The 15,788-nt window shown below is 35.6% G+C and overlaps 1 protein-coding gene across 6 annotated transcripts in view; it reads left to right on the plus strand.

The window, feature by feature from the left end:
* The window catches only part of LOC136350531 (latrophilin Cirl-like), a 69,714-nt gene that overhangs the window by 22,037 nt on the left and 31,889 nt on the right, over positions 1-15,788 (plus strand). For all 6 annotated transcript variants that reach the window (XR_010734167.1, XM_066302333.1, XM_066302331.1 and 3 more), the window contains exon 2: positions 120-219. Coding sequence is in view for 5 of the 6 variants with exons in the window: in XM_066302333.1 (XP_066158430.1) it covers positions 132-219 (88 nt within the window). In the remaining variant the exon portion in view is untranslated. The remainder of the gene's footprint in view (positions 1-119; positions 220-15,788) is intronic.

Below are 15,788 nucleotides of genomic sequence, written 5' to 3' on the forward strand. Positions count from 1 at the left end.
TTGCGCAGAATATACTTTAGCGATTTGGAATTACTAAGAATGTTGATAATGGCGAAAATTCGATTCCAAGAAGTGTGATTTGTTAGGAACTTTTGATTAACCTATTCGTTTTGTTTCAGGGTGACGGTGTCATGGCCTGGCATGGAAAAATTAGGCCTGGTTTATTACTTTTGCTCTTTTCGTTCGTTGTTATATCGGAGGCGACGGCAAAAGCTTTAGGTAAGGAATGTTAGTCATTAAATCTTGTCCATGTGTTTTTGTGGCGTATAAAATAGGGGTCGAAGAAAAACGATTAATACGTAAATAATATTTGTCTACATAACCTTGACAGGTAAGAATTAGCCGTCCCTATTTTTATTGGCGACAAGAGCAAATGTTTTTCTTCAGTGTAACTTAAATAACTCCATTTATAAGGGTATAATTTGTCTTTCAAGAAACTTCACATAAAACCCTTTCATGTAGTTTAAGCAAATAGATCATAATATTTTTCATTGGAACTTAAGGAAAATAATAAATACCTATACAGGATGTCCGGGAACTCATGCCATGCGAAAAGGCATGATTCTACATTAAATATGAAAAGAAATTGTGTATGAGCGTATGTTCGGAAACGCCTCAATAAAATGTTTCAGACATGGGGACCAAAAATTGTAGTAGATTTTTTTATTTCCAGTACAGGCCAAAGGTCTCCGAATTTAACATATTCACTACTATCCTCGATGGAAAGATGTTTTATATGTTACTGGTCAGAAAAAAATGAAGTAAAGACGTGTAATTGATTTTTAAATGTTTATAAGAACCGTTCATTTAATCGTTTTAAATTTTAAATTTCGTGGGCCATTTTCAGAGCCTTTTTTATCATAAACTATTAATCTCTCAGGAATCCACAATTTTTTTCAAAATACTTTTTTTGCTTAAAATAAAGCTTTAAGGCTTCAAATTCAAATATCTGGAATAACTTAAAACTTAACGTTTGGTCGTCACTGATTTGATTATTGTGTAACGGTAACGTACAAAGTATAACTCCATTGACCGACCACACTTTATGTGCGAAATTTATCAGAATTAGCCAACCTAGTTTTTCAAATAAAATGCGAAAACCGCTTTTTCATCGTTTCATCGCAAGATCTTTAACCCGTGATTGAGGCATTTCTGAGCATACGTTAATGCGATGTTCTTCTTTCTTCTTTAATGCAGGATCATTCATATCCTAAAGTTTGACATGTGAGCCCTGTATAATAAAGACCAGGAAAGCTACTATGAAAAGACGCAGGGTGTATTTCGGATGTATGCACCGTAGGGTCGGGGCCGACTTGAGCAGATGTTTGTAATGTAATGCTCAAGGCGAGCATTACATTGCGATGCTCGTATTCTTGCCACCACGAATGCTCATAGTGAATGCTTCGTTCAACAGTGCTTCATTACATTTTTCAGACGATTAGTCGGTTCTAAAATGGCAGACTAAAGACCGAGACTAACTCGAAACAAATCATTGTAATGTAATGCGCATGGCAAGCATTACATTATCATTTTCGTATATTTGGCGCAACGAATGTTCTTTTTGAATGCCTGGCTGAACACTCTTGTCCATTTTCTTTTAAGATGGTTGGTCGATCCTGAAATGGCAAACTTAGAAGTGGCTAGTGCCGCGTGCATTCTCATTGAATATTACAATCAGAAGTAAAAACAAAAAAAGAGACGATAGTAAGCAGATTTATTTAAGCAACGCAGTGTGAACGATAGCGCGACATTAACGTGTTTAATGCGATCAGACAACACAATTGCGATAAAAATCGAAAAAACAAAATTAAATATTGTGCTGAGATCTTTCCATTAATTTACGTAAATATTGTACGATTCACAAAATATGTACTTACAATTTGAAACACCGATTTAACTCGTTCGAAATCAAATCGCAACCCCTACACTGCCTTGTAATATAACAATCAAAAAGATTCGTTAAAAAATCGACAGTCAAGCGAAGCACGAATGCTGCATTCGCCGTTCGCGTTCGCTTCGTGCTCGCTCACCAGCACAGTCCAGCGAAACAAGTAAACCAATAATGAGAAGTTGAATATACAGGGTGTTTCCTAAATGTTAGATACAAATTTGGGGGGCTATTTTTTGAGTAATTTTAAGAATTTTTTGTCCTTCGACAATTTTAAGGAAAATGCTTTGTTCCGTATATGCAATACTATAAATTTTTATTGACTACACTTTTTCTTCTCTATTAAAATGGTTAAAATAAGCGTAGTGACGTAGTGCGAATCTTAAAAACAACACTAGTAAACCGGCCGAACGTCATTTAATTTGAATATGTTTCCAAATGTGTCGCTTGAATCTTTTTTTTTAATCATGAATACCTATACGAACGCTGAGATGACTGACATGCATTTCATGTATGGACTTGCCGATGGAAATTCGTTACGTGCCGGGCAATTTTACATTGAACGATTTTCGAATCGTAATGTTCCCTATCGAAAAATGTTCGATATAATTCATCTACGTTTTCGTGAAACAGGTACAGTAAAAGAAAGTGGAGGTGCAGGAAAAGCAGTGACCAGGAGAACGACGGGATCGGAAGACGATGTGCTCAACATTATAGAAGAAAATCTAGGAACTTCTACTAGAAAAATTGGAAGGGTTTGGATGGTAACGATAAGATCGTGTGGAAAGTTTCGAGGAAAATTTCGTTGTACCCGTACCACATACAAAGAGTTCAGGCTTTTCTTCTTATAGATTTTCTCTTGAGAATTGCATTTTGTCAATGGCTTTTGCACACATTTGATGCAAATTCCTCAACTACTGTCGTTGATTATTTTTGCCGACGAAGCAAAACTTCTCGAGAAATGAAATAAGAAATTTTCATAACAGTCATACGTGGGTCGAAAAAAATCCATACGAAGTACTAGAAGTTAGTTTTCAATACCAATTTCCGTTAAACGTTTGAGTTGGAATCGTGAGTGATTGGCTAATCGGACCAATGTTTCTACTAGAAAGTCTTAAAGGGACAGTTTATCATAGCTTTATGAAATAATCTTTTCCCGAATTTCTTGAAAATGTACCATTGGCGACCAGAAATGCAATGTGGTTTATGCGCAACAGAGTACCAGCGCATTTTAATAGGATTGCTGGCGAATTTTTAACGGAAACATATAGAGATCGCTGGAATAGTCGTGGTAGATCTTACTTATGGCCAGCTAGATCGCCAGACTTACACCCTCTAGACTATTTCCTATGGGATCATTTAAAATCATCAGTTAACACTAATCAAATGGGAAACTTGGAAGATTTAAGAAATCGCACAATTGATAGGTACGATTTAATAAAAACAGTCCTGGTATTTTTGGAAGAGTTCGGCTGTTAATGGGAAGATTAGAAGCATGCGTCCAAGCTGGCAGCAGTCATTTTGAACAATTACCGGTAACTTTTACTAAATTTCACGACAAAAATGTATCATCTTGTATCCAGGCAACAAAGCATTTTTTTTTTAAACCGTCAAGGGACAAAAAATTCTTAAAATAGCTCAGAGAAAAGCCCCCTAAATTTTTGCCTAACATTTAGAAAAGACACTGTAAATATCATCCAAATTCTTAACTATTAGTTAGGTATATGAGAATATAAAAGGACAAATGTAAAAACTTAAATTTTGATTATGTTTTTGCATTAATCCACACGTATTGAAATTTTACAAATGCGATGTAGTACAGCGTATTCCGATTTCCAATGCTTTTTCCATATTCTAGGGCCATGTAGCTGCCAAACAACTTACAGGGTTGGTTCGGGCAAATGCCAGGGGTTAGAGGAAAGTGCCTTGAATAATCGAATAAAACTGCTACATGAGATATTCCTAGAATTTCGAAACGCAGCCAAAAACGTAAAAAAAATCAATTTTCGGAATTTTCGATTTAAGTATTCCATCGATGAGTTTAAAAATTTTATGATATTTTCACGATGGATTTAATTTATATAAATTATTGGTGCATGAAGTACCATAATATTTTTTTATTGCGTTGAAAGTTTAAATCCCTTCACGAGAGCCTAAAGAAATTACAATAGTTTGAAAATGCTTTAACGTATTCTGCGAACACATTTAACAAAACAAGCAAATAAGCTGATGATTTAAATGAAATTGCTCTACAAATGTAATGCTAACGAAGTTGTTAAATGTGGTGTAACGCTCTGTACGTTTCTCGAAATTATTCATCTTTTTATTGGTGGTAACTATACTAAGCAGATGAGATTTTGACAGCGCCAACAAATAAAACTAATGACATATTTTACTGCCGTCGTTCTTGAAACTTTTACAAGCATGTTATTGTTCGGCGAAGGAATGCGAACGATACGGCATCAGTCAATCCTCTTTCAATATTGTCATTACGTTTCTTTCGAATTAACCGCCTTCGAAAATTATTCTTCATTAGTTCTAGACGTCCGTTTCTCTGAGTTTTCCACAGCTCTTTGTTTTATTTAGTTATACTCAGTATGGGGCTGAAGATTGATAGTTATCATTTTAAATTGCAGTAGAACTCTCTGTCTCAACTAAATACTTCCGATGAGTGGCTTTTGTCTTTATTTGAGCAAATTTGTTAACGCTAATTATCCTCCGGCTCAAATTGTATCAGTTCATCCTTTAGGTTTGCAGAAGCTGACCTTCAGTTTAAGTTATCTCCCCTTTTATTTACTTTCCTGCCGTTTGGTAACTTATCGGACGCCATGTTACAATTCAAACGGGCTTTTTTGGGTGAATAATTAATCTAAAATCAAGCGTTCATGGTTAGTTCTTGACTGCTCGCGAACAAATAATTTAATTATTACCAAACCTCACAAAGCCAGGAATTACATTGTTAAAAGTTGAAGGTGAGCGAATACTTTAAATGTACGCATTATATATGCAAAACTCGTTATTGGTAGAGCTTCGATAAGCACCCAATCAATTTTACAAACCGTTAAAGTAATCAGGACTTATTCAATATCTGTGAGTACGTATCGTCACTAGTTAGAGTTGCCTTTGAGTGTATTAAAAGTTCCTCGGTAGTAGGTAACCAAGATAAAATTACTTCTTGCGTCGTCGAAGCCCTTGTAGGTCGCTGGGCAAACCCAATTTTTAATGTAAGCCTTTTATATATCGATCAATCAACCCGTCTACTTCGAGATTTTTTTGCTAGGATAAAATATTACCCATGGAAAAATATTAAATTAAAAAAACAACGCCGGACGTAACGAAATACCCAATTTATTAAATGTTATACATTCAATCGTAATTTAATTGCCATGTATAATTCTTCCATATCCCTATCGACGTTGTTGATCGAGGGGGCTATTTTTCAATTTCGTTTAATCCAGTTCATGTACGGATACTCTGCAAAAGCTGGTATGAGAAATAACCGTTTTTCGTGAGCGCGTTCGAAAACCACTTCTCAGTTTAGGTTAACAGACTTGTTTATTAAAGTTACTAAGCAGATAAAACACTTGAACCGTTATTTACGATCGACAAACAGCCTATAGACGTGTACAAATTAGCGATAGAGAATTAAACCTGAACAAACAATCCTACATCTCGCCTAGTGTCTCTATATGCTTTGGCGACGCAATAATTCAGCAAAATTAATTACAGAGGCTGCTCTCTCACAAAACATTGATATTCACCCCTTTTGTATAAAGAAGCTATTGATGTCTTTTAACGTAGACAGCGCTTTTTGTTTGCCACGAATGAGCTTCATAATTTTGTTCATATACATAGAAGCAGATTTGCGAAATAAAACATTTAATTTTCTCCACTAAATTAATATGAAGCAGAGCTTGTTGACGCACTATGCGATGTCATAAATTGCAATCTTCAAAGAAAAATAGTGATTTTTCAAATTTGCTTTAGTGAACTGGGCAAAAATGTAAAGCGACAATTTGCCGTGAATTTCAACGGATTTATGGGGCCCGACGCCAACAACAAAACAGTAATACAATTTATATGTGGGGGGTGGAATATAAAATGGTTATTAAATTTGTTTAGCGAATTAATAATAAAATAGTTTGAAAAACTGTGAACCTATTTTATGATGATTACGTAACGCCAAGCGGTAGATGGACCGTTCAATGGAAAACCAAACCGCGAAGAACGATCGCGGTTAGTTCAGAATTGATGGGAGGAAACTTGATTAGAAGAAACAATAATTATGTAGAGCGCGAACGGGCTGGAAATTATTGCGGTGGTGCAATTGGCCGTAAAACTTTCAGCAAACACCTTATAAATATACAATTAACATCTCAGCAAACAATACTGCAAACTCCATTCAAATACACCAATGGGCAAAAGCCTTTTGTCCACTATAAACCGTCTTTGTGCCATTCCGCAAAAACACTCCATCAGCAATATGGCTCGGCCCACAATTTTACAACTTTCTGTACTTGACAAAGTATTGATTTATGGGGAGGATTATAAATTCATAAACGTGTTATTTTAGAACCCTATTTTTGGTTTTCTGAATGGACGAAAGTTCTTCTGGAAAACAGCTGGCTTTTCTCAGGGATATTTTAAATTCCTTCAAGGGATATACATAAGTGAATAAATAAATCAACTTAAATAACGTCTTGGAAATATATTATTTAACTTTGCTCCCACGTGACACAGTACGGCCCACCGCTCAAATTCGCCGAGAAAAAAATATTTCATGCAATTAAGCAGATTTTATATTCGAAAGTATTAACATCCTGGGCAACTGGAAAAAGCTTTTTACAGTTGGGCTTAAGATACATTTCACCTAGTGACAGAAAAGCCAAAACAAACTGCCGCCAAAGTAGTTGATTTTATCCGGAACCCTGCGTAAAAACCGCTTTTTGTCTATACATGTGTTTTATATTTTGACAAGGAGTACCATATGGCCCCTGGGGAATCCTCTTCAACGCTATCTGGCCATGATACATATGTACGTTAAATCAGTAGCGTGATAGTGGCATTAGTGGCAGTAGTTCATAAATTATAGGGGGGGGACATTTGACGAAGCTGAGCGTGCTTAATTTGACCCAATGTTTCGGGATGTAATTATTGTGACCTTTAATAACTGCATTTTTTACTTAAACGATGCATTGTCAAAAGAACACCTCATTAGAAGGGCCCATTTCATGGACGATTTGTGCATGTATGTATAAGGGTGAAATGTGCTTTGAACGAAACGTTAAATCCGAGTAAACATCATAATACTCTGGGTTTATTGGTAAAGCACTTAGACCACTGGAATTAATACAAGTAGCTTGATATATTCCGTTGTTTGCCGAGATTAATCGGTAAATACATCAAAACTCTAACTACGAGGGTGAAGCACATCGTAAATCTAGGGGTGATTACCTCTGTAAATTTTCTCCCCTCACATACACAATTTCCGCTACATAGGCCTTTTGAAACAAGGCGAACTCCATTCTAAAATAGAAAACGGTGAATGTATTCTAACGAACGATACTTTCCTACGTTGTGCTGATGTCATTTCAGGATTTATGACCTTTCTTTTCGGAAGATATTTATTTTTACCCTATTCGATGAAAGCCGAAATGCATTTGCTTTAAATGCAATAACCCTGAACATGTCAGATATATATACTACAAGGCACTCTATTTAGATTTTTTATTGCTTTTTTCTTTGGCTATTTCTCTTTTTTACCACTGGTTTTTACCACTTCAAAACATGAAAATATTTCGGAGGAAGCGGTGGGGCTCACTCGGTATAAAGAGGAAAACTGATTGACTGAAATTGAAACTAATGCCGTTTATTGTCTCTAATTGGGAAATACGATGGACAATAATAATTCTAGTTTTAAAAATTATATTATGCGACAGCATGACATGTACATGACCCACGCATTGCTATAGCGAAATTATTTAGTTTCAGGTCGGTCGGTTGGACATATGAATTAATTATAAACGTCCATTGGAAATCAAAGGCTCAACAAGGACCTAGTTTGAATTCAGTAATGACAATTAAATATTTCGCCATTGCGAAATTTATTCAGAAGGTTAAATTTGGGAATTTGATGCACCAATGCCAGATAATACCTACTCATGATTTGATCATTATTTAGGAATACATTATTTCGTGCACATTCGGTTAATGTAATGCGAGCAAAGTAAATAATTAGACATTGAAACGTTTAAATTTATACTAGCTAATTTAGCCTATAACGGGCATTTAAAATATTTAATAATCCCAAATAATCTCCTCCCAATAAACCGTTTCTATAAATAATAGTAGGAAGCAATTTATGTCGCATAAATAAATGTATTCATCCATTATTAACGTACCGATTATTCACATTTTTTCTCTATACAAGAGAATAGTTTTCGATAAATGGGTTACGTCTATTATGTCATTTATGTCGCCGCAGCATTCATACATATGTAAATGCGAAAGCCGAACTATAAAAGGTTACGGGACACTACAAAAAAGTCCGCAACAATATGATATGTCTGAAATCAAACAGAATTTCAAATGAAATGACGTTACAGCACCTTGTGTAGTTCCAACGTTTCCTTGTTGACAAACTGTAAATAAATAATAAAGCAAATTGTCGACAAGCATGAGTAATTGATATTATTCATTAGTCAGTGTAATTAGGTAGAAAGCGTTCATGGGACAGCAAAAAATTACGATATTAACAACATTATTACGGTATAAGTATTTATATTAATTAGTTTCGTTTCATTTTTCCTTTTGCTGGTGGGCTACTGATTGCCAGAGAATCAATAACAGGGAAAATAATAAAGTATCTACTTTAAAAGGCAGACGAAGATAAGTAGGCTGACTATTACTTCGCTATGTTGTATTCCGTGTGTCAAGATATCCTCAGTATTGAATAGCCAACAAAAACCTAACAGTTAATTATTATGTTTTTTTATTTATTTATTTATTAATTTTTTTCCAAATGTGATCGGAATATTGATTGCTTATTAATATCTTAATATCGCCGACTCTTTGTTTACTTTAAAGTTGCGTCGAGTCAAATGCTTACTTAGTATTTTACCTATCGGACGGTTCCGAACACTCCATCACGCCATCTTTTGCGTGAAGACATTTTCTAGGGTTTATGGAAATATAAAATCTTCGTTATATACTCATCGACGTTTTCCCAGAATCGTCGCCCTGCATTGGGCTCCCTCTTTATCAAATTTTTATCGATAAACTGGAAATTGCATTTAGCAAGACGCTTTCGATTTTGCTTCGCCGATCTTTCCCTGTTACAACTTCTCCTTTTTAAATAATACATCGGCTTTCTCTTTACAGGTTAATACGTTACGTCTAAACAATACACTTCCTTGTGTCTAACTGTATAGGTGTGTATTCGCCGAGTTAATTCAAAATAACTGATTGACTTATACCAGGCTTACGACATCAAAATTTTTCTTTAACTTGCCTTTTCACCAGAAAGAGGAAACGCGTAACGAGCGGTCTACGGGGTGTTTCGGAAAAGGATGAACCCGTGGCTGTGTAGCTGCATAGGAAGGTAGTTGAATTGTAAAAAGGCCGCATTGCAAGTTTTTCCGAAAGTGCTCAAAAGTAATATAACCTTCTAACGTCGGAGCCCCAAAATATGTTCTGGCCGTTTGAAAATAGTTTGGCACGTTGAGTTTGGTTCGGAGTGACTCACCCAAACCCGACATTACCGATATATAAAATTCGGGGTAAAATTGTCAAATACACACCGACGCTTAGAAACCATTTTCCCGACACGAATGTAGATCTTTTTATTTTCAGAGAAAACATTAGGGTACCAGCCGTATTTTACAGCAGAAATTAAAAATTGCGTATGCCCTTCCTCTCGCTGATAATATCTACAAAATTTCATAAGATTAAGTAATAAAATAGGAAAAGAGTTATTTTGAGTTCCCTACTTTGGAGGCCATACCTTCCCTTAGGGGCACATTCCGAGAGACTTGTAATGTTTTCGAGCGTTTTCTACTAGAAGTCATCGTGAAAAGCTGTATGATCTGATCCAATGCCAGCAGGGGAAGTAGCAGTCGGAGTAGTCGTTTGCGTTTTTCTTCTTTTCAACGACGTCTTACAGGAGGTTATCAACCTCCCACTGTCTGATGAGCGCCAACAAGCACGAAAGCTATGACAGCCTGGACTGGGATTCTGTGTTCGTTGCCATGTGTTCTCAACATGGGTGTGTCCTATAATCTCCTGTGAAAATCACCATAATACACTGATACTAAAGACGGGGTTATTGGACATTTTATGATTTTAACTCGCAATAAGTTTTTCTCTATAATTTGGAGTACTGTAGATCTACTTAGGAGGGGACTACCCATTTCTGAAATAAACGTTTTACTTTTAAATCTATTAGATTTATATAGCGATGCGAACAAAATACTTAAAGCTACCAAACCTCAAAACATCAACACGACTAATTTTATCAAACGCGGTTTACACGTCGTAACCCGTGCAACTCTTAAACTTACGAAACAATAAACCGGACATTTTCTAATCTCAGACCATGACATTCTATGGGATTGTAGACTCCCATTTTCCACAAAATAAAGTAAAATGCCGACAATTTCATCCTTTAAAATAAGTAGAAACCTCAGTTTGTTTACTTATATAAAAGAAAATTAGTTCCGCTCTTATGGTACTCTTCTATCTTTCGTCCACACCGCAGTTTAACCCTGAGATTCCTATGGTTTGTGTATGATCTTCTTAACGATACCTGGAAACGGTATTATAATACAGACCCATTTTCGTCAATTGACTTTAAAAATGAGAGGTAGAAATGTTTTTCCTAAGTAAATATGAAATCAGCCCCTTGACATCAAAAGTCATTTACCCAAAGATTCATCAAAGTCGGTTTTTCAGGGCTACGCTGATGTTCCGCCAAGATTCATGGGTACATTTTTATTCACTATGTTCTCAAAAGATATTTATTTTGCTTCTGTTTGATCAAAAACCAAAAAGAATGCAAATTTTCTTCGAATGTTCTATTTACTTTGGGAAAAAATATTTGGGGTTTGAATAAAAACCCATCGATAGGAAGAGAAATAAATGCTCCAATTTTTAATTCCAAGATAACCGATTTCCACGGTTTGTTTAATATTTTACGATTATTTATCACAACGATCCATTAATCTAGTGTAAAATTTGCATAAGCGTCGAAAAATTAAAGACGTTTTTGGCAAATTGTCTGCTTTTAAATACAACTACGCGTATAGTTTCAGGTTCACATAACCGATACTAATTTGTAAATGAGTATTGCTAAAAAGTGAAGTGAATTCAAATATAACACAGCTCACAACTTTTCCATATTACAAAAATGTCTCGTGCAAAACCACTTATCTTTCAACAACTGTGTCCTCTGGAAAACACCTTTAAAATAAGTACTACAATTAATTACTTTACCATGTCTAATACTTGAAGGTGCTAAATCTTTAATGATCTATGTAATAAAATGGAAAAATTTCCGTATACGAATGAAACGTGGAGCTTAAAAAATAACGAGGCTGCATAATATACACATCTAACAAGCAGAATTAAAATTCCGTTCCGTAAGCACGAGTTATGAAGATGATGAAACAAATATTTGATTTTGCAACGGGAATACTTCCAGTTATTAAAAAAACGCAAATGCCCATGTGGGCTTTAATTGATTTTTATTGGATTTTCTCATAGCGTTGAATTACTACAAAAGGCATTTTTTAACGGACAAAGAAATTCCTATCGTCGAATGTTCTCGATTCTTTGTTTGAGCCAATTTGAGTAAAAAAGGCAATGAGATTGGTGCGGATGCTCTAAAACTTGGCGAAATTCTGACTAGGACCCCGATAGCATTGTCTAGAACGAGTTTTTGTCCCTTTTCAAGAATAAGTGGTTGGTCCAAACGGCAGTGCTTTTGGGGGAGGTATGAGAGCTCTTTACGTGTGCCGCCACGCTTTTGGTCGTTAGAAAATCAATATAGCCTCCGTTTTGTGCAAAGTGGCTTACCCACACCCGCTACATATAGCCATATACGAGGGTTAAGCTAATTCTCTGCCAAATTAAGAGCTCCTTTCATTACTTGTCAATTAAACTACACCGTCCATTTCTTCGTCGTGAGAACAAAGGAGTCGAGCAACAGACCATTCCGTTTGATCGCAACCTATTTTTTTCCTTAACAATGAAAATAAATTCGCCAAATTTCTTTTGCTGTACGTTACTGCAATGATACGTTTTGTTTGTTGTAATTTTTAAACATTCGAAATCAGTCATATCGAGGGCGAACGTAGTAGGAAAAGATGGTGGCAAATTCTCAAAAGGAATGGGCGTTCGAGCAAAAACGGAAAGAGGATATTGGGAAACACGTGTTTCTACTTATTGGCTTCATCAGATATGTGCGCGTAGAAAATCGGCACAAAGTGTTACATTTCGCATCAGTAAATCCACGTATGTGAAAAACAATTTTCTCATCGCTTTAAATAAAAAAAATTTACCAATAGCGGATACGGATATAAGCAGTTTTTGAACGTCGCCACCTCACACGTCCCAGAAATAATCCTTTTCAAGTTCATTAGATATCGCAAGCATTTATTGCGGGTGCCGAGGTCCTCGTTGAAAGCATCGAATTTCGCCATGCGATACAGCATCGAGACTCTGCCTTTATCGTCAGAAAATTAGGAAAGTAACGTTAACTAGAAATTAACGACATCCGAGACCATGTGACGGTTTCGTCGAAATAAACACCAACAAAGGAAATTATTAGGTGTAAATGATTCAATCTTAGATAACGTGTGATTCACACAAATTATCAAAAGTGTTAGACGGTTTTGCGTGTGTAACGGGAACGACGGAAAACTTCGTTCTTGTAATAATATACGTATATAATAAGGACATCTTTAACAAGTTACGCCATTTGCCGAGAAAGTTGTACGTGATTTGAAATCGCAATTATGATCCCCCCACACCGACGATCTAAAAATATTATTTACTTTCGATTGCAGAAAGATCTAAGCGAAAAATAAGTCGCCAACATGAGAATTGTTTATACAAACACGTGTAGCTCATAAATTGTTGATTATTTAAATCACACCTTCCTGCAAAACGCGAACCTTAAGATCAATAGTGTCCCTGTTTCTTTTTTGCCCTTTAGTATGGCTGGTGCATAAATGTTAGATAGGAACTGTGTAATGTCTTTGTTAGTAAATTCGTATTTCAAAATAAATGTTACAAAAGGTATTTGGTTTAATTATCACTCTTATCTACCGCAGGGGAGATTTTAGTCACGGTTCATTTTCGCGTGATTTATTGGACGGAAGGTGATTTACTGGCATAACATAAATGTATGTGCAAAACCGCAATCTATCGAGAGCATTGCCGTTGACCTTTGTTGCTGGGAAAACGGACAAATCATCATATTTCTCCTATCGTGGCTCAAAAACAAATATTATCAATGGAAAAGCAACTGATTAAATATATACCGAATGAGAAAATATCAGACTTTGGTGCAATAGCTATTATTCCTTATTTTATCTGCAAACGAAAAGTTTAACTGAGAAGAAACTCGTAGTTGTTTATGGGACATTTGGATTACCTATAGTTTTATCGTTGAGAATTGAGTTTTATCGTTGAAAACTGAAAATTCCTAGCGCCATTCGATATGGCACTATCAGCAATTGATTCTCGAAGCTCTAAGCTGAGTTTATGAGAGCAAGCTTATTGACATGCAATTGGAAAAAACTTCTCGCTCTCGGAGATTTATTAAAACTTAACTAAGAGATAGTAAGAGGAAGAAAACTAAGGATTTATATAATCTTCCGTAAACCTCTCGCATTAAATAAGTAATTAATGTAAAACTTATAAGTTATAAACCGCTGCAAAGTAAATACGGCTTCGGGAAATTTACATTGTTTGCCTCATAAAGAGCGGACACTTTTTGTTACTTAAAAGCGTAAAACCAATATTTCAGACCGAAAAGACAATTTCCTTTAAAACACTGTCGATCAAAAGCCAATATGTCAAATATTTCATTAGAACATATTCCTGAACTTAAGGAAATTGTATAACGGCGTTGGAAAACGATTTCCTCTTTAAACTCGCGCGAGTCAATTTTACAAAATAGAATTTTCTGAATAAATATTGGACTACGATTTAAGAAAATAAATTAAGGTCTAAATCCGGGGGAATAAAGAAAGGATTTTGTGTTCTGCTAAAACGATTTTATGAAACGTTTCAAAGTTGCGCTGGTTTTTTGGGAAACATAAAGTTTAGAATGATTATCTTTTAGAACTGGGATTCGAGTTTTTGTAAAAAGCCATTAATTTCATTTAATAAAACAAGTACCACACCTAGAATATCGACGCGACTTGAGGCTTCTGCTATTTTCACCCGTTACGCCTTTTGATAAATGAAGGGAAATTTTATTGTGAAATTTTCATTAAGACCCGACAGTCGAGATTCTTAGACGGATACGGACATTCAGCAGAGGTTTAATGATAACCCTTCAAAGAGCGTTTTTCGACAGTTGCAATGCTGCAAGCCACCTGTCGACTTCTCTCGAGCTTCTTCAGTAATCTGATATCATATGATGTTCTTAGTATGGCAGTCATTAACAAACGAGTATTCGATATGAAACAAGGCTGATCCTTGTTGTGAACTAACTTCGATGCACTTAAAACAATTTTATTGATTTTTTTTTATCATCTCCAATACGTCAATAACTTGTTCTAGCAAAAGGCTCCTCTAATTTCTTTTGTGTTCATATTCGACCGAGGCGTTTTTAAAACTTTTCTAATTTGTGCGGCCGACCATAGAACTTTCGACGAAATCTTTGCGAAGCTCTGAGACTATGCCCAAGAGACGCGATATCTAAAGGGAATTAGCATTAAAATTGCCATGAATACATTAATCGTTCGCGCGGCTTCGCAGTTTTAATCCCAATCGTTCTGCACATTATGAATAATGGCGCTGCTTCGTTGTACTGAAAAAGGAATCGAACTCGCTCTTATTTTTTTCCATTAATGTATAGTTAAATACATATATACAGGGTGATTCTAGATAAGTGGGACAAGCAAATGTCTTGAAATCGGGAAGATCTACAAAAAAAAATTCAAACAAACCCTTCTTTATTTTCGGGGCCTCAACTATTTATAAAAGTCAATTTTTTTCCCCAAGGTCACCTTCACCTGTCTCTTGGGGTCAACTTCAGTTTTTCAAATGTAACGCCCAATTTTTTTTTTGGAGATTCGAATCCTTCGTTGGCAGTAAAAATGTTTTTACTTGAAGCATTTTTCGCTAAAAGTAACGAAATTCGTAATAACACCAAACTCTTATCCCGCGAACGCGACAAGTCCAATTTTATAAAATTTTTGTTAAAACAGTTAAATTAACACTTAAAAACAGTTCATTTAAAGCAAAGGTTGACAATGTGGTTTCAACGTGACGGTTGTCCCGCTCATTATGCTAGGAATGTCGGAGAGGTTTTAAATTAACATTTCCCACAAAGATGGACGGGGCGTGGTAGTGAAATTAACTGGCCAGCCCGATCACCAGATTTGGCTTCACCAGATTTTTTTTTGTGGGGTCGTTTAAAACGAGTAGTTTATAGTCGAGTACGAAATACTTCCGAAGACATGAAAATTCGGATCACAAACGCTTGTCGAAACATTACAGCTGAAATGCTGGAAAATACCAAACAATCATTTCCAAACAGAATTGTTAAGTGTCTTGAACAGCAGGGGAACCGTTTCGAACATCTGTTGGACTGATTTTTGTTATAATAAATTAAAATTTACAACAAAATTAATAAAAGTGTTAAAATAAATTAATAAAGTTTAATGAA

This window comes from Euwallacea fornicatus, chromosome 3 (assembly GCF_040115645.1).
Source record: "Euwallacea fornicatus isolate EFF26 chromosome 3, ASM4011564v1, whole genome shotgun sequence".
Classification (NCBI taxonomy): domain Eukaryota; kingdom Metazoa; phylum Arthropoda; class Insecta; order Coleoptera; family Curculionidae; genus Euwallacea; species Euwallacea fornicatus.